The sequence below is a fragment of the Oncorhynchus mykiss genome, chromosome 3, assembly GCF_057628025.1.
Source record: "Oncorhynchus mykiss isolate SJ-2025 chromosome 3, ASM5762802v1, whole genome shotgun sequence".
Lineage (NCBI taxonomy): Eukaryota > Metazoa > Chordata > Actinopteri > Salmoniformes > Salmonidae > Oncorhynchus > Oncorhynchus mykiss.
The window spans coordinates 19630057-19655657 of NC_143024.1; the positions used below are offsets into that span (position 1 = coordinate 19630057).

At 45.3% G+C, this 25601-nt stretch overlaps 4 protein-coding genes and 1 non-coding gene across 7 annotated transcripts; all 5 read left to right on the forward strand.

Moving 5' to 3' along the window:
• The first annotated feature begins 1340 nt into the window (after positions 1–1340).
• On the forward strand, positions 1341–4278 carry LOC110520890 (ictacalcin). The gene is made up of 3 exons (XM_036967731.2): positions 1341–1529; positions 3440–3582; positions 3836–4278. The coding sequence occupies exons 2-3, from the start codon at positions 3445–3447 to the stop codon at positions 3974–3976; spliced, it is 279 nt and encodes a 92-aa protein (XP_036823626.1). The 5' UTR covers positions 1341–1529; positions 3440–3444; the 3' UTR covers positions 3977–4278.
• Positions 4279–10354: 6076 nt separating this feature from the next.
• Positions 10355–13125, forward strand: s10i (Ictacalcin). The gene is given in 3 exon segments (NM_001165171.2): positions 10355–10404; positions 12284–12426; positions 12680–13125. Coding segments are annotated over 2 exon segments (279 nt in total). The 5' UTR covers positions 10355–10404; positions 12284–12288; the 3' UTR covers positions 12821–13125.
• A 1781-nt stretch (positions 13126–14906) lies between these two features.
• LOC110520854 (uncharacterized) lies at positions 14907–17432 on the forward strand. Its single transcript, XR_016492487.1, has 3 exons — positions 14907–16586; positions 16706–16757; positions 16892–17432. It is a non-coding gene; the product is annotated as an uncharacterized LOC110520854 (transcript).
• A 94-nt stretch (positions 17433–17526) lies between these two features.
• On the forward strand, positions 17527–20230 carry LOC110520859 (protein phosphatase 1 regulatory subunit 35). Of its 2 annotated transcripts, XM_036967759.2 has the most exons (6): positions 17537–18019; positions 18162–18412; positions 18581–18701; positions 18938–19162; positions 19633–19766; positions 19910–20126. In XM_036967759.2, the coding sequence occupies exons 2-6, from the start codon at positions 18209–18211 to the stop codon at positions 20078–20080; spliced, it is 855 nt and encodes a 284-aa protein (XP_036823654.1). In that variant the 5' UTR covers positions 17537–18019; positions 18162–18208; the 3' UTR covers positions 20081–20126. The 2 variants fall into 2 exon arrangements, with proteins under 2 accessions (XP_090079997.1, XP_036823654.1); XM_090223871.1 differs by having other exon boundaries at positions 17527–17602; positions 19633–20230.
• LOC110520795 (growth hormone secretagogue receptor type 1) lies at positions 19913–23339 on the forward strand. Of its 2 annotated transcripts, XM_036967744.2 has the most exons (4): positions 19913–20400; positions 21299–21694; positions 21804–22269; positions 22445–23339. In XM_036967744.2, exons 2-4 carry the CDS (start codon positions 21380–21382, stop codon positions 22723–22725), a joined length of 1062 nt encoding a protein of 353 aa, XP_036823639.1. In that variant the 5' UTR covers positions 19913–20400; positions 21299–21379; the 3' UTR covers positions 22726–23339. The 2 variants fall into 2 exon arrangements, with proteins under 2 accessions (XP_036823639.1, XP_021453887.2); XM_021598212.3 differs by having other exon boundaries at positions 20362–21694.
• The last annotated feature ends 2262 nt before the right edge of the window (positions 23340–25601 follow it).

A 25601-nucleotide genomic window follows, 5' to 3' on the forward strand; every position in this document is an offset into this window, starting at 1 on the left:
GGTGTTGTGTGATGCCTCTGCTCACAGGGTGTTGTTTGATGCCTCTGCTCACAGGGTGTTGTTTGATGCCTCTGCTCACAGGGTGTTGTGTGATGCCTCTGCTCACAGGGTGTTGTTTGATGCCTCTGCTCACAGGGTGTTGTTTGATGCCTCTGCTCACAGGGTGTTGCGTGTGTCTGTCTGTGTTTGTATGTATGCATAGTTTCACAGGGCATGTCATCTGAATTCTGATTTTCTACTTTAGAATAGTAATGTTCATAATAACCCGGAGGGGTCTATGGAGCCAGTCAGCCAGTAAGGTAGCCCTACAGGTTAGTTTGGCCAGTTTGGAGAAGTTTGGCAAGTCTGGAGAAGTATTGCCAGATTGGAGAAGCTAGGCCAGTTTGGAGAAGCTTGGCCAGTTTGGAGAAGTTTTTTCGGTTTGGAGAAGCTTGGCCAGTTTGGAGAAGCTTGGCCAGTCTGGAGAAGCTTGTCAGGTTTGGAGAAGCTTGGCCAGTTTGGAGAAGCTTGGCCAGTTTGGAGAGGTTTTTCCGGTTTGGAGAAGCTTGACCAGTTTGGAGAAGTTTTTCCGGTTTGGAGAAGCTTGGCCAGTTTGGAGAAGCTTGGCCAGTTTGGATAAGTTTTTCCGGTTTGGAGAAGCTTGGCCAGTTCGGAGAAGTTTTTCCGGTTTGGAGAAGCTTGGCCAGTTTGGAGAAGCTTGGCCAGTTTGGAGAAGTTTTGCCGGTTTGGAGAAGCTTGGCCAGTTTGGAGAAGATTTTCCGGTTTGGAGGAGTTTTTCCGGTTTGGAGAAGCTTGGCCAGTTCGGAGAAGTTTTTCCGGATTGGAGAAGCTTGGCCAGTTTGGAGAAGCTTGGCCAGTTTGGAGAAGCTTGGCCAGTTTGGAGAAGTTTTTCCAGTTTGGAGAAGCTTCGCCAGTTTGGATAAGTTTTGCCGGTTTGGAGAAGCTTGACCAGTTTGGAGAAGCTTGGCCAGTTTGGAGAAGCTTGACCAGTTTGGAGAAGTTTTTCCGGTTTGGAGAAGCTTGGCCAGTTTGGAGAAGTTTTTTCGGTTTGGAGAAGCTTGGCCAGTTTGGAGAAGATTTTCCAGTTTGGAGAAGCTTGGCCAGTTTAGAGAACGCTGCAGTGTTACTACATTCTTCTTAACTGAAAAGTAGTTTGATGAATAACTACAGTCAGAATAAGAGGTATTCACTCTCATTCAAAGACATTAGACATATGCAGGGATTTCTCCTTTCTGCGTGTTTTCTGTTATTGTTTGGTTACTATGGTGATACAGTCATGTGAAGTAATCATTAACTTTAGAAAATCTAATATAATAAAATATAATTTGTTCAGTAACTAATTCACATGAAGAACTAGTTCACATGTACATTAGAGTTTCCATTTCCATCAGATAAAGAGGGACAAGGAGAGGAAAGGGGAGGGGAGAGTGGGGTGTGGTAATCAATGTTTAAAACCAACAGCCCATCCCTCTCTTCCTCACTCCCTCTCTCTCTCTTTCTCTGACTGTCCAACTCCTCGCACAACTTCGGTGAGTGAAAACTAAACCTAGTAAAACATGTACCTGAGTGCCTCGCTCATAAAATGCTTCAGTTTGTTTTAGCTGTGTGTGTCTATGATGTGTTAGATGTGCCAAATTATACATTCTCAATGGAGGGTTTACAACATTTATTTGCAATTGTGTGTAGTTTAATGTTTTATACTTGACTGCAAAAGTATGAATGACTTCAGGGTGTGCTTTGCAACAGTTAGTAAGCGCCTGTCTACACTGTTTGTGCTCTTGAGCCAAGCTCTGCGGAGGGCGTAACTCTGTCTGCCTTTCCATTCAAACATGTGTGGGTGCTACTCAGAGCACTACGCAGTTTAAATGAAAGAATCTCTCTTCTCTTCCTCCTCCTCCTCCTCCCCTCTCTCTCCCTCAATCCTTCCATAGTGCAGAACACTACCTCTTTCTATCCTCCACACCCCCCCTCTCTCTCTCGCTCTCTCTTTCTTTCACTCTGTCCTTACCATAAACTCTCTCTCTCCTCGCTCTGACCATTCTGTGAGTAGAGTGTGTTTCTAGTTATCAGATGGGCAGTCAGGGGAGGGGGGGGGGGGGGGGGGGGTAAGAAGGTGTGTCTGATTGGATGCCTGCTGGTCCTGGGGCAGCTGACAGTGACTCAGAGAGAGATCAGTGGAGTCCACCACAGTGACTGGGGTTGTTCCTTACAACTATAATGTTGTGCTTACCATGTTCGTACTGTATGGTTGCTTCAACTCCTTATTTGACCGCACTTACTGCAAGTCACACTGGAGAGGAGGGTCAGCTAAATGAGGGATTTACATTACAGACGCTTCCTTAAACTCAAGATCTAGACTATGGGTAGGCAGAGCAAGAGAGAATAGAGAGAGCCACCTCCCTATATAGTGGTGAGATATTTGAAGGGACAGAGTGAAAAGACACACCTTAACCTAACTAGATAGAAAGAGGGTGGAGACAGGTGAGGGGTGGGGGAGGTGCTGGGATTTCTATGTTATTGTTTGCCTGAAATTACCAACACGGCTTTCAGCCTGCCCACCAATTTCCTCCCATCTGTCTTTTTGTCTATGTGTCTGTCCCTCTCTCTCTCTCTTTCTCTTTATATATATATATATACTTTATATCTTTCTCTCCTTAAAATCCCCCAGAGTTAATGAGAGAGACATGCTAGGGCGTTGGCTAGAGCAATGTCTGTTTGTGTTTAAACAACTCAGCCCCCTCTTCACTTCCTTTCTCCACTCCATATCCGCCTCTCTCTCTCTCTTACCTCTCTCCGCCTCTCTCTCTCTCTCTAATTGCCTCTGTTGCGTTGCTCTCCATCTCTCCTCCCCCTCTCTTTCTCTTCTTCCCTTTGTGGTAGAGATGTAGAACTTGTTTGCAGTAGTGGGGTGTGGTGTGTGTGTAACAACCGTGTGCAACAACCGTTAATATTCTTTAAACCCTCTATTCAACCTGAACCTTATGTTTAAACACGATTAAACCAGTGCCAACATGACTTTATTTCCCAGACATGTATGGAATGGTAACCCGGATGTAAGATAAAAATAGATTTGAATTGGATTATTCAGTCAACAATAAGACATTTATCCCTTTAACTTAGTTTCTGGGATTTCACATTTCAAAAAGTCAAATAAATTAATCAAATATTTCATATAATGTTGATAATATTAGATGTATTATACTGTGAATACAGAGTAAGCAAACATTCCTCTCTCTGTGTGTGGACATCATGTCCACTAGCATCCTGCTATCATAATAAAACATTGATAATACCACAAATTAATAACCTATACTTGTACCTCCATTCTCTCTCTCTCTCTCTCTCTCTCTCTCTCTCTCTCTCTCTCTCTCTCTCTCTCTCTCTCTCTCTCTCTCTCTATCTCTCTCTCTCTCTCTCTCTCTCTCTGTGTGTGTTGTAGTCACCATGGCACAGGTCCAGCAGGGTATGGCATTGCTCATCTCAGCCTTCCACAAGTACTCTGGCAAGGAGGGCGACAAGACGACCCTGAGCAAGGGAGAACTCAAAGATCTGCTCAACGCTGAGCTTGGAGAGATGATGGGGGTGAGTGCATCCTAGGAACAGTTCAGTTCAGTCATGCTTTATTAGCAGCACAACCAAATACAATACTGCTAAAGACAGACACCATTGAAATATTGAATTGCTTGGAACATCACAAACACATGACCCGCCTCATCCAATAGAATAACTTAATCTCTCACACCTTTATAAACAAATAACTGTGTGGATTCTAGTGTTAACTTCTGAAATCAAAGTCTCACCCATTACCTCTCTCTCTCTCTGATCATTATAACAGAAAAACACTGACCAGGCAAAGGTTGACAAGATCTTCAAAGATCTGGACGCTAACTCAGATGGCAGTGTGGACTTCCAGGAGTATGTCACACTGGTGGCCTGCCTCACCATGGTGTGCAATGAGTTCTTCACCAAGAAGTGAAACAGCTCCCCCTGCCCACTCTCCACAGAACAGCAGCTCTTGCTCCATGAGTGAATTCATGATAAGATTAGCAAGATCCTCAATGCAGGTTCAAAGGGACAGAGATGCAGGTTTACACACATACACAGAAAAAGGGTTGGGTTGATTATACACACCACACATAGACAGACAGGTGAAGGACACAGACACTGACATGTACACATACAGACATATAGGCTACTATCTCATGAGATGGAGAGGAAGCTCTTTGGTTTGTTTAAAGTGAAAAATGAAATAAACTATTTTAATATGTTTGGAAGAAAGCTGACTTATCATTTGTGCAGGTGTGTGTGTGTGTGTGTGTGTGTGTGTGTGTGTGTGTGTGTGTGTGTGTGTGTGTGTCTGTGTGTCTGTGTGTCTGTGTGTCTGTGTGTTTGTGCATGTGTGATTGCCTGTGTATGTCCTAAATAGGATACAGCAAGCAACATGAATCAAACATGAACCTTTGTTTTCAGACACCTGCTGAAATAATACAATATGTTGATTATGTCAACGTAACCCAAAATCACACAATGAAATTAGGGGTTATGAGGCATAGCCTATATTTGACTACTTAATTACGTCACAATATTGTTATCTACTCCAGAGCCAGTAAGAATACAGGAAGTCAACTGTTACTGTATAAAGCCGCCCTGCATAAACCGGAAATAAATAGATTAGCCAATCAGACACCTGGCTGCTGGATGGAATAAGGAAGTAATCTGCATAGGCTAATCCTAATCCACAGACAAAGGCCATTTTAATCGTAGATCTTCTCGGCAGGCTGGGCGCGACTGGCTGGGTCTGTGGGATTGATCCACCAAAGATTGGAGGATACCCAAAATCTATTTCTCCAATAGGAATCCCAGATCACGCTTGTGACAGCACGCACATGGATCTAATCTTCCTCTCTCCCATTGACCTCAATACAACCACATGGTGATCTGTTCAACTACCCCTGTTCTGTAGTTGTTCATGGAAGTAATTGTTGGATGTGCCTCTAAGTTTAAACCCTCTCTGACTCTCTACCTACTATAGGTAGTAACCGGCTTTTGCACAGAAGGCTGTAGTGAATGGAGGTGGATGGAAGCGCCTTTGATGTGGTTTAGATAATCTATTGTTTGCTTTTGGCTGTCTGGTGACATGTTCGGCAGTGTGAAGAAAATCATCTCTCTGTTTGAGACTCGACGGCAGCCTCGCCCCCTCTCTCTACCTCCTTCCCTCCATCCATATCTCTCTCCATCTCTAACTCCTTCCCTCCCTCCATCTCGACCTCCTTCCCTCCATCCATCTCTCCATCCAATCTCTAACTCCTTCCCTTCCTCCATCTTTCTTCATCTCTTCCCCAATCCCCTCCCTTCCTCCCTATCCCCTCTCTGTCCCCCTTAAAGGGACACTCCTCTCCTTTCGCCTCCCTCTCTGGCTACCCTTCCTCCCTATCCCCTCTCTGTCCCCCTTAAAGGGACACTCCTCTCCTTTCGCCTCCCTCTCCGGCTACCCTTCCTCCCTCTCCCCCAGTTGTAGTTTTTCACAGTGAGAGAAAGAGAGAGAGCGAGAGAGATAGAGAGAGAGGAAGCTGACAGTCTCGGTCCCTGCACACAAATATTCCCTGGCCTGTTTACCAACAAAAGGCACGCACCATGACTACCATGACTCATTCATGACTCATACCACATGGATGTGGCCGGACATATACTGTTCACCAAGGCACATTGCAGGCAGGTATACACACAAACACATTATAATATATGCCATTTAGCAGCACGGAGCACAGACATACAGACATGCACACACACACACACACACACACACACACACACACACACACACAGTCCTGAGGTTGGCACCAGACTGGTTGTAGAGGAGCATTTTCCCACAACACATCCCAAGTGTAGTGGATGTTTAGTAAACCATGTCCATTGACAGCAGTTAACAGTAATGTTACCATGTCATATTTTTCTACTGACGAAACCAAGACCAGTCTAGGATATCTGACTGTCAGTGCTAGTTGTCTGAGAAGGTCGTACAGGGTAACAGCCTGAACAGAGCAGCAGACCAGACTGGTAGTGTTTACAGCATTCCTGTGGTCAGCTGTGTTCCAGTCATACTCTTTTAGTGTGGCAGTTGGATTATTTGCTTTCTGCGTGTTTCCCTTCTGTACAGTTACCATGGCTACCCTACCTGGGTTCTATCTTTGACAGGAAGGATCAATGTTTTCTGTTTGTAACATGTTGTTTTTGTTTTAATGGAACAGAAAGTGCCAGGGAAGCTCAGCTGAAATATGTGTTTTCAAATCATGGATAATTTCTCCACTTCATGGGTGGTACTGTACTACGGTATTCCACTACTGTTACGCTCCTGGTAGCCCAGAAGGGTCCCACATGTTTAAACATCAACCAGTCTCAACCCCAAATCACATGAATGTCCTGAATGCGTGTGTGTTTCTGTGTGTCTGCTTGCATATGTGTGTGTGTGTGTGTGTGTGTGTGTGTGTGTGTGTGTGTGTGTGTGTGTGTGTGTGTGTGTGTGTGTGTGTGTGTGTGTGTGTGTGTGTGTGTGTGTGTGTGTGTGTGTGTGTGTGTGTGTGTGTGTGTGTGTGTGTGTGTGTGTGTGTGTGTGTGTGTGTGTGTGTCCTAAAGCCTAAAGCAATATCTCTTCTTCTTAGACACACACACACAGATACATTCTATTGCAGTGAGTCACCAACTTTGTTACACAATTACACAAACTTAACAGAGTTTATTCTCCTGACTCCACCCACTGCCCCACCCCTCTCCCTCTCTCTCTCTCTCTCTGTCTCCCTTTCGCTCTCTGTCTCTGTCTCTCTCCCTCTCTCTATCTCTCTCAATTCAATTCAATTCAAGAGGTTTGTCTTCAAATTCTTTGTTGATCTGTGTAATCTGAGGGAAATATGTCTCTCTAATATGGTCATACATTTGGCAGGTTAGAAAGTGCAGCTCAGGTTCCACCTCATTTTGTGGGCAGTGAGCACATAGCCTGTCTTCTCTTGAGAGCCATGTCTGCCTACGGCGGCCTTTCTCAATAGCAAGGCTATGCTCACTGAGTCTGTACATAGTCAAAGCTTTCCTTAAGTTTGGGTCAGTCACAGTGGTGAGGTATTCTGCCACTGTGTACTCTCTGTTTAGGGCCAAATAGCATTCTAGTTTGCTCTGTTTTTTTGTTAATTCTTTCCAATGTGTCAAGTAATTATCTGTGGGGTCTGTTTGTGTTTGTGAACAGAGCCCCAGTACCAGCTTGCTTAGGGGACTCTTCTCCAGGTTCATCTCTCTGTAGGTGATGGCTTTGTTATGGAAGGTTTGGGAATCGCTTCCTTTTAGGTGGTTGTAGAATCTCTTTTCTGGATTTTGTTCATTAGTGGGTATCGGCCTAATTCTGCTCTGCATGCATTATTTGGTGTTCTACGTTGTACACAGAGGGTAATTCTGCAGAATTCTGCATGCAGAGTCTCAATTTGGTGTTTGTCCCATTTTGTGAAATCTTGGTTGGTGAGCGGACCCCAGACTTCACAACCATAAAGGGCAATGGGCTCTATGACTGATTCAAGTATTTTTTGGAACACCATTATTTTGGTCTTACTGAGATTTACTGTCAGGGCCCAGGTCTGGCAAAATCTGTACAGAATATCTAGGTGATGCTGTAGGCCCTCCTTGGTTGGTGACAAGTAGGGTGAGGCCGGGTGCTGCAGACCTTTCTAGTGCCCGCGCCAATTCGTTGATATACAGTGGGGAGAACAAGTATTTGATACACTGCTGATTTTGCAGGTTTTCCTATTTACAATGCATGTAGAGGTCTGTAATTTTAATCATAGGTACACTTCAACTGTGAGAGACAGAATCTAAAACAAAATCCAGAAAATCACATTGTATGATTTTTAAGTAATTAATTTGCATTTTGGAGAAGCTTGGACAGTTTGGAGAAGTTTTGCCGGTTTGGAGAAGCTTGGCCAGTTTGGAGAAATTTTGCCAGTTTGGAGAAGCTTGGCCAGTTTGAAGAAGTGTTGCCGGGTTGGAGAAGCTTGGCCAGTTTGGAGAAGTTTTTCCAGTTTGGAGAAGCTTGGCCAGTTTGGAGAAGTTTTTCCAGTTTGGAGAAGCTTGGCCAGTTTGGAGAAGTTTTTCCAGTTTGGAGAAGTTTGGCCAGTTTGGAGATGTTTTTCCGGTAAAATTATACTAGGAGAAGTTTTTCTGGTTTGGAGAAGCTTGGCCAGTTTGGAGAAGTTTTGCCGGTTTGGAGAAGCTTGGCCAGTTTGGAGAAGCTTGGCCAGTTTGGAGAAATTTTGCCAGTTTGGAGAAGCTTGGCCAGTTTGAAGAAGTCTTTCCGGTTTGGAGAAGCTTGGCCAGTTTGGAGAAGCTTGGCCAGTTTGGAGAAGTTTTTCCAATTTGGAGAAGCTTGGCCAGTTTGGAGAAGCTTGGCCAGTTTGGAGATGTTTTTCCGGTAAAATTATACTAGGAGAAGTTTTTCTGGTTTGGAGAAGCTTGGCCAGTTTGGAGAAGTTTTGCCGGTTTGGAGAAGCTTGGCCAGTTTGGAGAAGCTTGGCCAGTTTGGAGAAGCTTGGCCAGTTTGAAGAAGTGTTGCCGGTTTGGAGAAGCTTGGCCAGTTTGGAGAAGTTTTTCCAGTTTGGAGAAGCTTGGCCAGTTTGGAGAAGTTTTTCCAGTTTGGAGAAGCTTGGCCAGTTTGGAGAAGTTTTTCCAGTTTGGAGAAGTTTGGCCAGTTTGGAGATGTTTTTCCGGTAAAATTATACTAGGAGAAGTTTTTCTGGTTTGGAGAAGCTTGGCCAGTTTGGAGAAGTTTTGCCGGTTTGGAGAAGCTTGGCCAGTTTGGAGAAGCTTGGCCAGTTTGGAGAAATTTTGCCAGTTTGGAGAAGCTTGGCCAGTTTGAAGAAGTCTTTCCGGTTTGGAGAAGCTTGGCCAGTTTGGAGAAGCTTGGCCAGTTTGGAGAAGTTTTTCCAATTTGGAGAAGCTTGGCCAGTTTGGAGAAGCTTGGCCAGTTTGGAGATGTTTTTCCGGTAAAATTATACTAGGAGAAGTTTTTCTGGTTTGGAGAAGCTTGGCCAGTTTGGAGAAGTTTTGCCGGTTTGGAGAAGCTTGGCCAGTTTGGAGAAGCTTGGCCAGTTTGGAGAAATTTTGCCAGTTTGGAGAAGCTTGGCCAGTTTGAAGAAGTGTTGCCGGTTTGGAGAAGCTTGACCAGTTTGGAGAAATTTTGCCAGTTTGGAGAAGCTTGGCCAGTTTGGAGAACGCTGCAGTGTTACTACATTCTTCTTAACTGAAAAGTAGTTGGAGGAATAACTACAGTCAGAATAAGAGGTATTCACTCTCATTCAAAGACATCAAATCAAATCAAATCAAATTTTATTTGTCACATACACATGGTTAGCAGATGTTAATGCGAGTGTAGCGAAATGCTTGTGCTTCTAGTTCCGACAAGGCAGTAATAACAAGTAATCTAACTAACAATTCCAAAACTACTGTCTTGTACACAGTGTAAGGGGATAAAGAATATGTACATAAGGATATATGAATGAGTGATGGTACAGAGCAGCATAGGCAAGATACAGTAGATGGTATCGAGTACAGTATGTACAAATGAGATGAGTATGTAAACAAAGTGGCATAGTTTAAAGTGGCTAGTGATACATGTATTACATAAGGATACAGTCGGTGATATAGAGTACAGTATATACGTATGCATATGAGATGAATAATGTAGGGTAAGTAACATTATATAAGGTAGCATTGTTTAAAGTGGCTAGTGATATATTTACATCATTTCCCATCAATTCCCATTATTAAAGTGGCTGGAGTTGAGTCAGTGTCAGTGTGTTGGCAGCAGCCACTCAGTGTTAGTGGTGGCTGTTTAACAGTCTGATGGCCTTGAGATAGAAGCTGTTTTTCAGTCTCTCGGTCCCAGCTTTGATGCACCTGTACTGACCTCGCCTTCTGGATGATAGCGGGGTGAACAGGCAGTGGCTCGGGTGGTTGATGTCCTTGATGATCTTTATGGCCTTCCTGTGACATCGGGTGGTGTAGGTGTCCTGGAGGGCAGGTAGTTTGCCCCCGGTGATGCGTTGACATTAGACATATGCAGGGATTTCCCCTTCCTGTATGTTTTCTGTTATTGTTTGGTTACTATGGTGATACAGTCATGTGAAGTAATTACTAACTTTAGAAAATATATATGCCTAGTATAATTTGTTCAGTAACTAGTTCACATGAAGAACTAGTTCACATGTACATTAGAGTTTCCATTTCCATCAGATAAAGAGGGATAAGGAGAGGAAAGGGGAGGGGAGAGTGGGGTGTGGTAATCAATGTTTAAAACCAACAGCCCATCCCTCTCTTCCTCACTCCCTCTCTCTCTCTTTCTCTGACTGTCCAACTCCTCGCACAACTTCGGTGAGTGAAAACTAAACCTAGTAAAACATGTACCTGAGTGCCTCGCTCATAAAATGCTTCAGTTTGTTTTAGCTGTGTGTGTCTATGATGTGTTAGATGTGTCAAATTATACATTCTCAATGGGGGGTTTACAACATTTATTTGCAATTGTGTGTAGTTTAATGTTTTATACTTGACTGCAAAAGTATGAATGACTTCAGGGTGTGCTTTGCAACAGTTAGTAAGCGCCTGTCTACACTGTTTGTGCTCTTGAGCCAAGCTCTGCGGAGGGCGTAACTCTGTCTGCCTTTCCATTCAAACATGTGTGGGTGCTACTCAGAGCACTACGCAGTTTAAATGAAAGAATGTCTCTTCTCTTCCTCCTCCTCCCCACTCTCTCTCCCTCCCTCAATTCTTCCATAGTGCAGAACACTACCTCTTTCTATCCTCCACACCCCCCTCTCTCTCTCTCTCTCGCTCTCTCTTTCCTTCACTCTGTCCTTACCATAAACTCTCTATCCCCTCACTCTGACCATTCTGTGAGTAGAGTGTGTTTCTAGTTATCAGATGGGCAGTCAGGGGAGGGGGGGGGGGGGGGGGGGGTAAGAAGGTGTGTCTGATTGGATGCCTGCTGGTCCTGGGGCAGCTGACAGTGACTCAGAGAGAGATCAGTGGAGTCCACCACAGTGACTGGGGTTGTTCCTTACAACTATAATGTTGTGCTTACCATGTTCGTACTGTATGGTTGCTTCAACTCCTTATTTGACCGCACTTACTGCAAGTCACACTGGAGAGGAGGGTCAGCTAAATGAGGGATTTACATTACAGACGCTTCCTTAAACTCAAGAACTAGACTATGGGTAGGCAGAGAAAGAGAGAATAGAGAGAGCCACCTCCCTATATAGTGGTGAGATATGTGAAGGGACAGAGTGAAGAGACACACCTTAAGCAAACTAGATAGAAAGAGGGTGGAGACAGGTGAGGGGTGGGGGAGGTGCTGGGATTTCTATGTTATTGTTTGCCTGAAATTACCAACACGGCTTTCAGCCTGCCCACCAATTTCCTCCCATCTGTCTTTTTGTCTATGTGTCTGTCCCTCTCTCTCTCTCTTTCTCTTTATATATATATATATACTTTATATCTTTCTCTCCTTAAAATCCCCCAGAGTTAATGAGAGAGACATGCTAGGGCGTTGGCTAGAGCAATGTCTGTTTGTGTTTAAACAACTCAGCCCCCTCTTCTCTTCCTTTCTCCACTCCATATCCGCCTCTCTCTCTCTCTTACCTCTCTCCGCCTCTCTCTCTCTCTCTAATTGCCTCTGTTGCGTTGCTCTCCATCTCTCCTCCCCCTCTCTTTCTCTTCCTCCCTTTGTGGTAGAGATGTAGAACTTGTTTGCAGTAGTGGGGTGTGGTGTGTGTGTAACAACCGTGTGCAACAACCGTTAATATTCTTTAAACCCTCTATTCAACCTGAACCTTATGTTTAAACATGATTAAACCAGTGCCAACATGACTTTATTTCCCAGACATGTATGGAATGGTAACCCGAATGTAAGATAAAAATAGATTTGAATTGGATAATTCAGTCAACAATAAGACATTTATCCCTTTAACTTAGTTTCTGGGATTTCACATTTCAAAAAGTCAAATAAATTAATCAAATATTTCATATAATGTTGATAATATTAGATGTATTATACTGTGAATACAGAGTAAGCAAACATTCCTCTCTCTGTGTGTGGACATCATGTCCACTAGCATCCTGCTATCATTATAAAACATTGATAATACCACAAATTAATAACCTATACTTGTACCTCCATTCTCTCTCTCTCTCTCTCTCTCTCTCTCTCTCTCTCTCTCTATCTCTCTCTCTCTCTCTCTCTCTCTGTGTGTTGTAGTCACCATGGCACAGGTCCAGCAGGGTATGGCATTGCTCATCTCAGCCTTCCACAAGTACTCTGGCAAGGAGGGCGACAAGACGACCCTGAGCAAGGGAGAACTCAAAGATCTGCTCAATGCTGAGCTTGGAGAAATCATGGGGGTGAGTGCATCCTAGGAACAGTTCAGTTCAGTCATGCTTTATTAGCAGCACAACCAAATACAATACTGCTAAAGACAGACACCATTGAAATATTGAATTGCTTGGAACATCACAAACACATGACCCGCCTCATCCAATAGAATAACTTAATCTCTCACACCTTTATAAACAAATAACTGTGTGGATTCTAGTGTTAACTTCTGAAATCAAAGTCTCACCCATTACCTCTCTCTCTCTCTGATCATTATAACAGAAAAACACTGACCAGGCAAAGGTTGACAAGATCTTCAAAGATCTGGACGCTAACTCAGATGGCAGTGTGGACTTCCAGGAGTATGTCACACTGGTGGCCTGCCTGACCATGATGTGCAATGAGTTCTTCACCAAGAAGTGAAACAGCTCCCCCTGCCCACTCTCCACAGAACAGCAGCTCTTGCTCCATGAGTGAATTCATGATAAGATTAGCAAGATCCTCAATGCAGGTTCAAAGGGACAGAGATGCAGGTTTACACACATACACAGAAAAAGGGTTGGGTTGATTATACACACCACACATAGACAGACAGGTGAAGGACACAGACACTGACATGGTCACACATACAGACACATAGGCTACTATCTCAGAGGAAGAGAGGAAGAGAGGAAGCTCTTTGGTTTGTTTAAAGTGAGAAATGAAATAAACTATTTTAATATGTTTGGAAGAAAGCTGACTTATCATTTGTGCAGGTGTGTGTGTGTGTGTGTGTGTGTGTGTGTGTGTGTGTGTGTGATTGCCTGTGTATGTCCTAAATAGGATACAGCAAGCAACATGAATCAAACATGAACCTTTGTTTTCAGACACCTGGTGAAATAATACAATATGTTGATTATGTCAACGTAACCCAAAATCACACAATGAAATTAGGGGTTATGAGGCATAGCCTATATTTGACTACTTAATTACATCACAATATTGTTATCTACTCCAGAGCCAGTAAGAATACTGGAAGTCAACTGTTACTGTGAAGGTTCAATAGAGCCACATATAGAACCATCTCCAAGATGAAGCCTCCTACCCAGCAACATGAAACAACAAAGATAATATCCAAATAATGATACTGTATCGCAGCTCTCCATAGAGAACCATCTCCAAGATGAAGCCTCCTACCCAGCAACATGAAACAACAAAGATAATATCCAAATAATGATACTGTATCGCAGGTCTCCATATAGAACCTATTGGACAATACTGAAGATGAAAATTAAGATTAGCCGTAGTCCAGCAATCGCCTAGTCTTAGATTAAATCTAAGACAAGGCTGCGTAAGGAAGTTTGTACATGTCTATCACCAGACGATCATCGCCGCGGGTCAGAGCAGGAAGGAAGGGGGAAGCAACAGCGGCTACATAAAAATAGTGTGTAAAGTAGCACGCAGTAGAAGGAAAGGTTGTTCAGGTGTCAGGAACAGGTGTCCTGAGAGTGTGTGGCTGTATGTTTCAAGCGTCTCAGAGTAGGAGTGCTGATTTAGGATCCGTTTTGCTTTTTTAGATCAATATGAATGATACTACTTGGACAGAGGGGGACCTGATCCTAGATCAGCACTCCTCCTCAGAGGCACGATACATACAGCCCCTGGTCACGCAGCCACTCGGTTGAATCTAACACATCTCAATGATGCATTAATCTTGATCAGGGTTGGGGCCAATTCCACTGACTTTCTAGTCTGAACTGAACTACTATGGAGAACATCTATGTCAAATTCAACTGATGAGAATTGAAATTGACTGACACAACTCTGGTGTCAATAAAAATAACATTTAGGCCTACAGTAATCCAGGGTACTTGATATGTGAGTGTGAGACTAGAAGGTGGATGTTGTTGTGCTCCAGTCCAGTGCAGGGAGCCGGAGCAGAGGAGACCGACAGGGCCTAGTGAGGCCAGGAAAGAGTGAGGCTGTTCTGAGCTGAGCTCTTGGCTGTTCTCTCATCCATCAAGGTTTCGGCCAGAACATCTGAGCAGTGGGTTCTCATTACTCTTTGTGTGTTCATTTTACAGAGTAGGTTGATTGAGAACACATTGTATTTTATTTGGCACCTATTTCTTCTAGGCTTTCACCGGTTCTTGTGATGATTGAAAAGACAGGGGGCACTCAGGGACATTCACCATCAGACCATAGGAGCTTGTGTTGGGATTCAATACTCTTCACAATCAACAACATACACAGATAGATTGGCTAAACACATACGTCTGAGACATGTGACCATCAGTTTTATTAATGTGGTCTGTCCAGAGGAAGGAGGACAAAGGCAGTGGACATATTTTTATGGATGTCAATACTTGTCGTACTGGGAAACGAATTAGCATAAACTCAGTGGCAGTGGGCAGGCAAGGAATGCCACAAACTTTGCCATTGGCTGAGGCAGTGAGTAGGCGGAGGTTGGAATGAGAGGGTTCCTGTAAGAGCCAATCAGAGTGCCAGACAGTGGGGTGTGCGTGGGGGAGAAGTAAAACAGTCTCTCATCATGTGAGAGCTCAAAGACACACACACACACACATGCTCCTCACCATGGAAACGCTTCTCACCTCTGGGTTGTCGTGGAGACACTCCTCACCTGGACAGTAGACTCCGCCCTGCATTAACCGGAATTATATAGTTTACACCTGGCGGCTAGATGGAATAAGGAAGTAATCTGCATAGGCTAATCCTAATCCACAGACAAAGGCCATTTTAATCGGAGGTCTTCTCGGCAGGCTGGGCTCGTCTGGCTGGGTCTGTAGGATTGATCCAGCAAAGATTGGAGGATACCCCAAATCTATTTCTCCAATAGGAATCCCAGATCACGCTTGTGACAGCACGCACATGGATCTAATCTTCCTCTCTCCCATTGACCTCAATACAACCACATGGTGATCTGTTCAACTACCCCTGTTCTGTAGTTGTTCATGGAAGTAATTGTTGGATGTGCCTCTAAGTTTAAACCCTCTCTGACTCTCTACCTACTATAGGTAGTAATCGGCTTTTGCACAGAAGGCTGTAGTGAATGGAGGTGGATGGAAGCGCCTTTGATGTGGTTTAGATAATCTATTGTTTGCTTTTGGCTGTCTGGTGACATGTTCGGCAGTGTGAAGAAAATAATCTCTCTGTTTGAGACTCGACGGCAGCCTCGCCCCCTCTCTCTACCTCCTTCCCTCCATCCATCTCTCTCTCCATCTCTAACTCCTTCCCTTCCTCCATCTCTCCCTCCATCTCTAACTCATTCTCTTCCTGCATCTGTTTCTTCATCTCTTCCCCTATCCCTCCCTTCCTCCCTATCCCCTCTCAGGTCCAGTAAAAAAGCCCCCCAGTCCCCCTTAAAGAGACACTCCTCTCCTTCTGGCTCCCTCTCCAGCTGCCCTTCCTCCTTCTCCAGCTGCCCTTCCTCCCTCTACCCTCAGACCAAACCCAGACCCCCCCTTAACCCCCCACCTGTCCACCAACCACTACAACTTCCTGCTAGATGGAGAGTAGGAGAAGAAGGCAGGGAGGGAGTGAGTGATACGGGTTGGGGTCATGGAGGGCTGAGAGGTCGTGGGGGGGTCAGGGTTAGGAACTCATGGCCGAGCGGACGGCAGGAGCTTCAGATAAGAAACCAAACATCTGTCACCATGGAGATTCCACAACACTTTTGGACCGCAACTAAACCTCAAATCCAGACCACTACTCAACCCCAACCTCAACCCCAGACCACTATTCAACCCCAGACCACTACTCAACCTGAACATCAACCGCAGACCACTATTCAACCCCAGACCACTGTTCAACCCCAACCTCAACCCCAGACCACTACTCAACCCCAACCTCAACCGCAGACCACTATTCAACCCCAGACCACTACTCAACCTGAACATCAACCGCAGACCACTACTAAACTCCAGACCACTACTCAACCCCAACCTCAACCCCAGACCAATACTCAACCAAAACCAAAACCTCACCCGCAGACCTCTACTCAACCCCAGACCACTACTCAACCCAAACATCAACCCCAGACTACTTCTAAGTCTCAACCTCAACCCCAGACAACTACTCAACCCCAACCTCAACACCAGACCCTGGCCCCGCTCCCATCCTGGTCGCTGTGTCTGAAGGGTACACCTTCTGTCCGGAATGCTGAGGCAGCCCTGCTGCTCTTCTGCCACAGGTAACCATGGAAATGGCCTGGCCATTTGTTGTTGGGAGGTGACTGTTCAGGAATAGACATCAATGTGAACCATGTGCACTAAGACACAATCTCCTTTGTTTTTGTTGTTGTTGTTGCAGTGGCTCCAGTAGCAGTAAGATTGCAATTGACAACAAGATTGAGCAAGCCATGGTAGGACAGTGTGTTTATGGTTATAGTGTCTGTAATGTGTTGTATTGAAGGACTTGGTGAAGACCCATCTGTTGCTGGAAGAATTGTGACATATTTGATGATATGCTATAATGATATGTTGTATATTGCTGTAGGACTTGGTGAAGAGCCACCTGATGCTGGCTGTGAGAGAGGAGGAGGAGCTACTGAGGAAGAGGATCAACCAGCTGTCAGAGAGGAATGCCCAGCTGGAGAGAGAGAACTACATACTGAGAGCACTGAGAGACAGACAGAGACACTAACGCACTCATCCACGCACACACAAACACACACATACACAAAGAGAAGTTAACAGTATTAGTACATGCCTTTCATTTTCTATTTAAAGGGGTGTTTTGATTAGTCCTGTAAAATGTGTATTTATATTTAACCTTTATGTACCCAGACGAGTCAAGAACATATTCTTATTTACAATGACAGCCTGGCTATGATGATGATGCTGTAGTTATGAAGAGGCCTGGTTGCCAGTCTCTATAACGTACAATTTCTTAGTATATTCCATGTCGTTTGCCAGAGACTGGTAACCAGAGACTGGTAACCAGGCTAATGAAGAGGGGTTCTGAAAGAGAAAGTGTGGTGTGCATATTCTGTAATTCTGCAAAAAAAATATGAATCAAATAAATAACTGTTACTAAAGAAGAGTTTGACTTGTGCTCTAGAGTCCACCACTTACACAAGCACACGCAACGTAACATGCACGCCAAGGGGCGCCATTGTATAATTTCCTACTAACGAAGAAACCGGAAGTGTGATTGTTTTGTTCTGTAGAAGGTGTTATGGCGGCGCCAGTGGAGGGAATTTCAAAAGTGAGCAGATCCTGCTAAATAGAGTCAATCTAACCTCATGTATTAACAGTGAAAACTACAAGAAACGCGTGAGCTCTGCTGTCATTCGGGGCGCTTCCTCATAACAGTAAACGGAGAATAAACGAAATGATTGAATTTGCATAGCTTTAGTTAACGTTAGCTAGCTAATTCGCCAAACAAACCCTATAACGTTAGCTGGCTAGTAGTATAACAAGTAAAGTTAGCTGGCTAACTGACTGGTGAACTTTCTAGAATGTCTGCTGTCGTCGTTAGCTAGCTAGCTGGCTGTGTGCTGAAAGCTCCCACTGAATGGAATCTAGCCAGAGATCTAACGTTAGCTAGATAACGTAACATCGTCATATCTGGTTGGAAGTGTAAAGTTAACGTTATTCAACCAACACTACAGATCCAACAATGGTAAGGGACTGGGTTCGGCATAGGACTCAAAATATGTTCAGTTTGCTCCATCGGAAAGGTTAGGTTAGGGGGTGTTAGGCAAAGTGTAACTGCCATTCAGAACCATACAAGATATTTTGCCTTGTATCTTACCTAACATCAGTAACAGAGCCGTCGCCCAAAGATAAAGACCCAGACTGGTGACCTAAGATGACCAGAGTAGGTCCCCTACAGCAGCGTCCTCTAGCAGGGTGCAATGACCCAGACATCCGACTGGTCCCAATGCCTGCCCCGGTGCCCCTGGTCCCCGCTAGCCTCCTGCGGTGCCCGGAACTGGACCTGTCTCTCCCCCTCAGCCCAGACCCACCACGACCCAACCCAGCTAGCCTGCTGAGAGGACGCAGCCACCGGCAGGTCAGTCTGACACATACACACACACACACACATACACACACTGACGGATAGTCACAGATGGTGCTTTTCTCAGTTGTCAAGACAGCCGTAGAAATGATGAGAGATCTGTGTGTGTCGGTCTGTGTTTTTGGAGAGACATCACTGAAGTGTGTGCCCCTGACTCTACAGGTGCGATTTGCCTCCGAGGAGCCTGTGGTTGTCACGGTGATAGCAGAGCCTAGCAAAGACCCTCCACCTTGGCAATGTCCTGGACACTCCAGCAGTTACTCAAAGGGGAAAAGACTCCATGGTAACTAACCCTCCTGGTCTAGAGTCTGATGTACTCATGTTCCCCTGAACAGGAGTTGCATGCATCAACCAATGGTTGTGTGCCACGTCATGGACTGCCGTCGCACCAGATTGCTATAACGTGATGTGGTTAGGTTGATACGTAAAATACCTATCCAGGTGTTATAAGATCTGGCATGAGTCAGCAATGTCTGAGCAGAGGACTGGTCAATAACTCTTCCTGTATTCCTCACATAGGTGGAGATCTGTGTTGGAGGGCAAGGTCAGCAACCAATGAGGAGGCTCCCTGTGAGGAGAGGGGTGGCAGCCTCCCTGAAGGGGCGGAGTTAAATACTACTCTGGCTCTGAGGGCTGAGCTAGATAACGTAGCAGGGGCAGAGTTTAACTCCCAGAAGGCTGTGCAGGAGCAACTACAGAAGTCAGACAGAACCAAGAACAGCATCAGCGCCCGGGCTACAGAGGGTAGCACACAGAAACACACACATGCAGACATAAACACACACACACACACAGAAACACACACATGCAGACATAAACACATGCAGACAAACACACACATGCAGACATAAACACACACATGCAGACATAAACACACACACACACACAGAAACATACACATGCAGACATAAACACACACATGCAGACATAAACACACACATGCAGACATAAACACATGCAGACATAAACACACACATGCAGACATAAACACACACATGCAGACATAAACACATGCAGACATAAATACACACATGCAGACATAAACACACACATGCAGACATAAACACACACAGAAACACACACATGCAGACATAAACACACACATGCAGACATAAACACACACATGCAGACATAAACACACACAGAAACACACACATGCAGACATAAACACACACCACACACTAACTGAGTGTATGTCCTGTCTTTGTCTATAGGGGTGAACGTCCCTCCATCCCAGCACCTCTACAGGGCATTGGTCAATGTGAATGTGGAGGAGGAGGAGCTTATCAGCCAGGCTCTACGTGACAGGCTTCAGCTGGTCTCGCCCACATGCAGCCATAGCAACAAGGCAAGTCCCTCTCACTGACCCCATCTGATTACATTTACGTGTGTGTGTAAGTAATATGTAAATAAAAGTGTGTGTAGAGCGAAAGCACTCATGACCTGCAACTAGTCCATAACTGTATTTGTAATCCGTGTGTGTGTGAGCAGAAAGAGGACAGTCCTGACCTGCAGGTTTTCTTCAGGGGGGATCTGCTGAGAGAGAAGCCCCTCCTACCAGGGGAGGAGATTACCATACCACGCCCCCAGCCCATCCCACGCCCCGCAGACACAACCTTCGACCTCTACCACAGACACACATGCTGGGAGGCTGGACCCTGACACACACTTACTCTGAACCTCTAGACTGAAAGGCCCTGTCCCAAAACTTAAGAAAAGTATTATCCCTTCTTTCCCTCCCTACCTCCGTCATTCTCAGATATAAATATTATATTTTAAACTAATTTAAGATATTAAAGGAATAAACCTGTATCATGTTGTTGAGCGATCTTTACTGCTTGCGTGTGTGCTTGAGCCTTCGTTTATGCTTGCTTGCATGTGTGTACGAGTTTTGGGCGTTGGAGAGCGAGGGAGGAGGTAGAGGTGGTAGAGGGATGAAGAGGTGAGGGAGAGATTGTCCAGGGATCGAAGATGGCTGTGAGGTGAGTACACAGCTTCAATTCACACTGCTGGGTGTGTACTGTTTGTAACGGGGGTATAGAGAGCAATAGTAATGGTGTCTCTTGTAGACACTAACGGAAGCTAACTCTGCCATGGCTTGTTGGCCAAAGTATGGGTTTTTTGGAGGGTTTGAGGATAAATGCCAAAGCATTTATGTAATCAAAACAAGCACAAAGGCATTACCAAATCAAAGTTTGCTTGTCACCAGCGCCGAATACAACAGGTGAACCTTGCAGTGAAATGCTTACTTACCGGCCCTAACCAACAGTGCCATAAGTAAAAAATAGGTATTAGGTGAACAATAGATAAGTAAAAAAACAACAGTAAAAAGACTGAAATAACAGTAGCGAGGCTATATACAGTAGCGAGGCTATAACTCAGACATGTAATGTTAACTGACTGATGATATTCTATGCATAAGATCTCCTAAGCCTGTGTTAACCTCAGACATTATTTTCTATGTTTATCCCAAAACGCTATTCTTTCCCCATTTAATTTCCCCAATAGGAATGGCTGATCGAACCAGAGGTTAGAGTGTGTTTATTATGTAGTGTTGTTGTGTGTAACACATTGGTGTAACAGGGAGTTTTGTGTTGGTGTGTGTGATTGCTAACATCGAGCAAGTCCTTTCCCTACCACAGGATAGACATGTTTGTGTTTCAGTGGTGGGAACAATTCTGTAATTTTGTGAAAATGGTACTCCATCTCCCAGATTAACTCAATTGACATGGAATTGAGCCCAAATCACCTAGATATGTTGTTTTACATCTCCTAGATGTGTGGTTCAGGACCATCTCCAGTTAGAATCCATCAGCCTACGTCACCCTGTGCTGTAACCTGGGTGATATAGACCATCCACACTCTCTCTCACACACACAGGCACGCTTGTACCATCTCAGCTCACCTCTCTCTCTCACACGCACACCCCAGTCTCTGAGACCCGGGCATCTCTCTCTGACCATGGACGTGTCAGCGCTGGGCAGTGGGAGCAGCTGTTCAGAGGATTGTGTGCTAGGGTCTGGCTGTCTGGAGGACTGTGGGAACCAGAGTGACCAGACTGACTGGGAATGGGAGGACTTCAGTGGGGCTGAGCTGGTGTGTGTGACAGCCGTGTGTGTGCTGCTGCTGGCCCTGGGCATCGCAGGAAATATGTTAACCATCCTGGTAGTTTGGCTCCGGCCACACCTGAGAAGCACCACCTACCTCTACCTGAGTAGTATGGCTGTCTCCGACCTCCTCATACTGCTTCTGATGCCTTTAGATCTGTACTACAAGGTAAGGGGGAGTCTCTCTAGCTGTGCAGGTTCTGGCCCTGGGGGTTAGATGATATAGTGTCTGTGCTGGGTTGTGTGTGTGTAACCTATCTGTGTGTCCGTCCCTCTAGCTGTGGAGGTTCCGGCCCTGGGATCTGGGTGATGCATTGTGTAAGCTGAGTGTGTTCATCAGTGAGAGTTGTACCTACTCCTCCATCCTCCACATCACCGCCCTTTCTCTGGAGCGCTACCTCGCTGTCTGTCGACCACTCACAGCCAAGACCCTGGTCACACGGACCCGCGTCCGCACTCTCATTGGCTGCCTGTGGGTTGTGGCCGTGATCAGCGCTGGGCCGGTGTTTGCTATGGTAGGGGTAGAGGAGCTGGGGGGAGGTGAGGGGGAGAGCGAGTGTCGCTGTACGGACTACGCCGTCTCCTCAGGCCTGCTGGGGGCCATGATGTGGCTCTCCAACCTCTACTTCCTGGTGCCGCTGGGCATTCTGGGAGTTGTGTATGGTCTAATCGGCAGGAAGCTTTGGCTCCGCCCACAACGCAGCAGCCGAGACCGCGCCCAGCGACACACCATCAAGATGCTCGGTGAGGCTGTGAGAGAGTCTCTGTATTTTACAGTTACTTTGATTTACTGGTTTGGGCCTCAGCAATACTACAGCTTAGCAGCCATTGTGAACCAACTATATCACACATACAGTAATAATGAGTTCTAATGTCAACTCTTTCTGTCGCTCCATCCCATATTCTCCTCTCTCTCTAGGGATGATCGTGCTGGCGTTTGTTCTGTGTTGGCTGCCGTTCCATGTTGGTCGGACGTTGTTCTCTCTGACTCTGGGCTCCAGCGCTGATATGTACTACATCTCTCAGTACTTTAACCTGGTCTCCTTTGTGTTGTTCTACCTCAGTGCTGCTGTCAACCCTATCCTCTACAACACCATGTCAGCACGCTACCGCCACGCTGTCCGCAGCCTGCTGCGCTCACACACACCCCGCTCCCACCACCCCCCACTCACCCCACAACACTCTACCACCACTCTGTAACTCACACACACCCCGCTCCCACCACCCCACAACACTCTACCACCACTCTGTAACTCACACACACCCCGCTCCCGCCACCCCCCACTCACGCCACAACACTCTACCACCACCCTGTAACTCACACACACCCCGCTCCCACCACTCCCCACTCACCTCACAACACTCTACCACCACCCTGTAACTCACACACACCCCGCTCCCACTCACCCCACAACACTCTACCACCACTCTGTAACTCACACACACCCCGCTCCCACCACCCCACAACACTCTACCACCACTCTGTAACTCACACACACCCCGCTCCCACCACCCCACAACACTCTACCACCACTCTAACTCACACACACCCCGCTCCCACCACGCCACAACACTCTACCACCACTCTGTAACTCACGGACACACACACACACACACACACACACACAGAAAACCTTGGAGATGGATGGAGGAATAAGACTTTGTTTAGAGGCACATTGTCTTTAGTGAGACATATTGTCAGATTTATTGTATAATATTTGGTTCATATATATTTGCCATTTTGATGACTGTTGGTTCTAAACCCCTGAAGGTGTGTGTGTTCTCAGAGTGATGTGTAATAAACTGTAATTCCAGCCTTTTGTCTTTGTGGTACTTTAGGTCTGGTGTGTGTGTGTTTCTGTGTCACCATGGTGACTGGTGAGGGTAAGAATGGCCCCTGGGGAGTATTGGCGGGTTGGGAGATTGATTAGAGGGGGTTACTGGGATTATTGGTTAATGTGAGGGAGGGAGGGATGTAAGGTGTGTGTGTAGCAGTAGGAGGTTGCAGCCTTTGAGTTGACAGCGTGCTCAGAGTTCCACTCTGTCTCATCACAGACTGACTGATTTAGCAGACTTGACACCTGCAAGCCCACCCACCCCACTCTCTCACACAGCTCCTGGGAAGCTCTTGGGGGGCCCCCCATTCTAGGAAATCAGTGACATCAATTAACAAGGGAGACAAGGACACTAGGGGCTACTGCAAACCTCCAGGCTCAGATCTGAATATCACAGCAAAGTTTTTTTAAAGGCCCTTTTTTCACATCACAGTACAACATATTCAGTCCTCTACTGTGCATTTGAGCATTTTCTATTAATGTACATTTTTGAAGTTAATCTAAATAAAACATTTGACTGATAATAAACCCTGCACTCTTCATTTGATTCACTTTCTTTCATGACAGACTCGCTCAACCTGTCATGATGGAGAGAGAGAATGACATAATCTGAAATGTGTCTTTATATTGTGTGTATCTTGGGCTCTGTGTTTCAGAGTAGAGTTCCTATTCAGCCAATCCATCCCCCTCTACCTGCCTAGCACCATCATGGCACACTTGTCTTCTAGCCTCTGCTATTCTTCCTGCTTCCATTCTACTATACCTCTCAGGAGGAGAGCTGATAGATGTGGTATCAGGCCAATGGAAATACATTGTCCCCCAGCAAAATGAGTTGACATTTAGGCTGTTTATATGTGTATTTTACACTATGTTGTGGTAAAAATCGGAACATAATACTTGTCTGGATGTCAAGCCCAACACACATCATCGTTACCAATCAACTGCATTGCAGTTAAAGAACAACTGACTACCACCACTGACTTCCGTCTGCTAACTACACTACCAGCTTATACGAACGGGAGTTGGCATTTAAGTCGCATTTGCTAAACCTGAAAAGGAACAACTTCTAAATGTTATACAGCGAAAACAACCAAATATATCCAAATCGGACATTAGTAGATCTGTAAAGGGCCTGTTACAGTACATCAGTCATAACCAGTGGCGACCCGTCATTCAGAGCAGGTGGGTCTAAGTTTTGAGCCCTACATTTTTTGCAAAACAAATGGGCGGGCTTGCCTGTTTTGCATGTTCTTTTGGCATTAATAGGTGTCACATATCAGTTTTGTAAACAACGTTAAAAATATATACATATAATTGAGTTAATAAAGCCGCACAAACAGGTAGCTCCAAAATGCAGGTGCTTCAGCCTAGCTCAGTCCTTTCTGTAGTGGTGGGGCAGGCCAGCAGAAAATAGGAGCATTGCACAGTGATTGGCTCAGTGTTCTGTCACTCATGGGGATACTGTCACCCGCCTTTAGTAAGGTTAGACATCAATAATGTGAGCCCTTTGGGTGCTGCATAGAGTTACATTAGAAGTGCCCTTCCAAGAAGGCTCACGGTCATTGGCCACAGAAATCACGTCAAATCACGTAGCTTTGATTGGACTGATCATGTCAACATCTTACTTTCACAATCTTAGCTTGCAGTCATCATCATGAATCAAGTCTACTGGCAAATCCTTTTTAATCATTGTCATATGAAGATAAATAATGAAGATAAAATATAGACAAAACGTATCGGTGCTCATCGGTCATTGGACATAAACATTACACAACAATTTGAAGATCGCAAATTCAACAATGAGTGGTTTGTAAGGAATCGGTGACAGTGACTAACTGCAAGCATTGCAACTGGGAAGTCGGGAATAATACATTTTGAAAGGTCATTCAACTCGGAATTGTAAATCCAGCATCTTTCTCTTTGATGACAACATTTGCCCACGAAGGACCAGTGCGCCACTTTCCTGTTCAAGCACATCCCCAGAGAGATATGTATACTGTAGCTAAGAAAGTAATACTAGTATACATAAGTGTATGCTGTGTAGTAAGCTGTTAGTTGGCCATGTGCCTTACCTTAATCATTTGGTCTATTTTCACCAATGCGGTATTGTAAACACATCGTTCGTGGCCGGTGTGTGCTTGTTTGCAAACTTTTTGTGTATAGCTTGACAGTGCTCCTGATAGTAGTACACTGTAAGAACAGTCCATGTTCTGAATTCTGTTGCTGAACATTTCAAAAGTG

Excerpts from the sequence above, each read along its gene's own strand:
- LOC110520890 (XM_036967731.2), top strand. The coding sequence starts at position 3,445 with ATGGCACAGGTCCAGCAGGGTATGGCATTGCTCATCTCAGCCTTCCAC. Across the intron at positions 3,583-3,835 it reads AGCTTGGAGAGATGATGGGG|AAAAACACTGACCAGGCAAA; the intron begins GTGAGTGCATCC and ends TCATTATAACAG.
- LOC110520795 (XM_036967744.2), top strand. The coding sequence starts at position 21,380 with ATGGACGTGTCAGCGCTGGGCAGTGGGAGCAGCTGTTCAGAGGATTGT. Across the intron at positions 21,695-21,803 it reads CTTTAGATCTGTACTACAAG|CTGTGGAGGTTCCGGCCCTG; the intron begins GTAAGGGGGAGT and ends CCGTCCCTCTAG. Across the intron at positions 22,270-22,444 it reads ACACACCATCAAGATGCTCG|GGATGATCGTGCTGGCGTTT; the intron begins GTGAGGCTGTGA and ends CTCTCTCTCTAG.
- LOC110520859 (XM_036967759.2), top strand. The coding sequence starts at position 18,209 with ATGACCAGAGTAGGTCCCCTACAGCAGCGTCCTCTAGCAGGGTGCAAT. Across the intron at positions 19,163-19,632 it reads CAGCGCCCGGGCTACAGAGG|GGGTGAACGTCCCTCCATCC; the intron begins GTAGCACACAGA and ends CTTTGTCTATAG. Across the intron at positions 19,767-19,909 it reads CATGCAGCCATAGCAACAAG|AAAGAGGACAGTCCTGACCT; the intron begins GCAAGTCCCTCT and ends GTGTGTGAGCAG.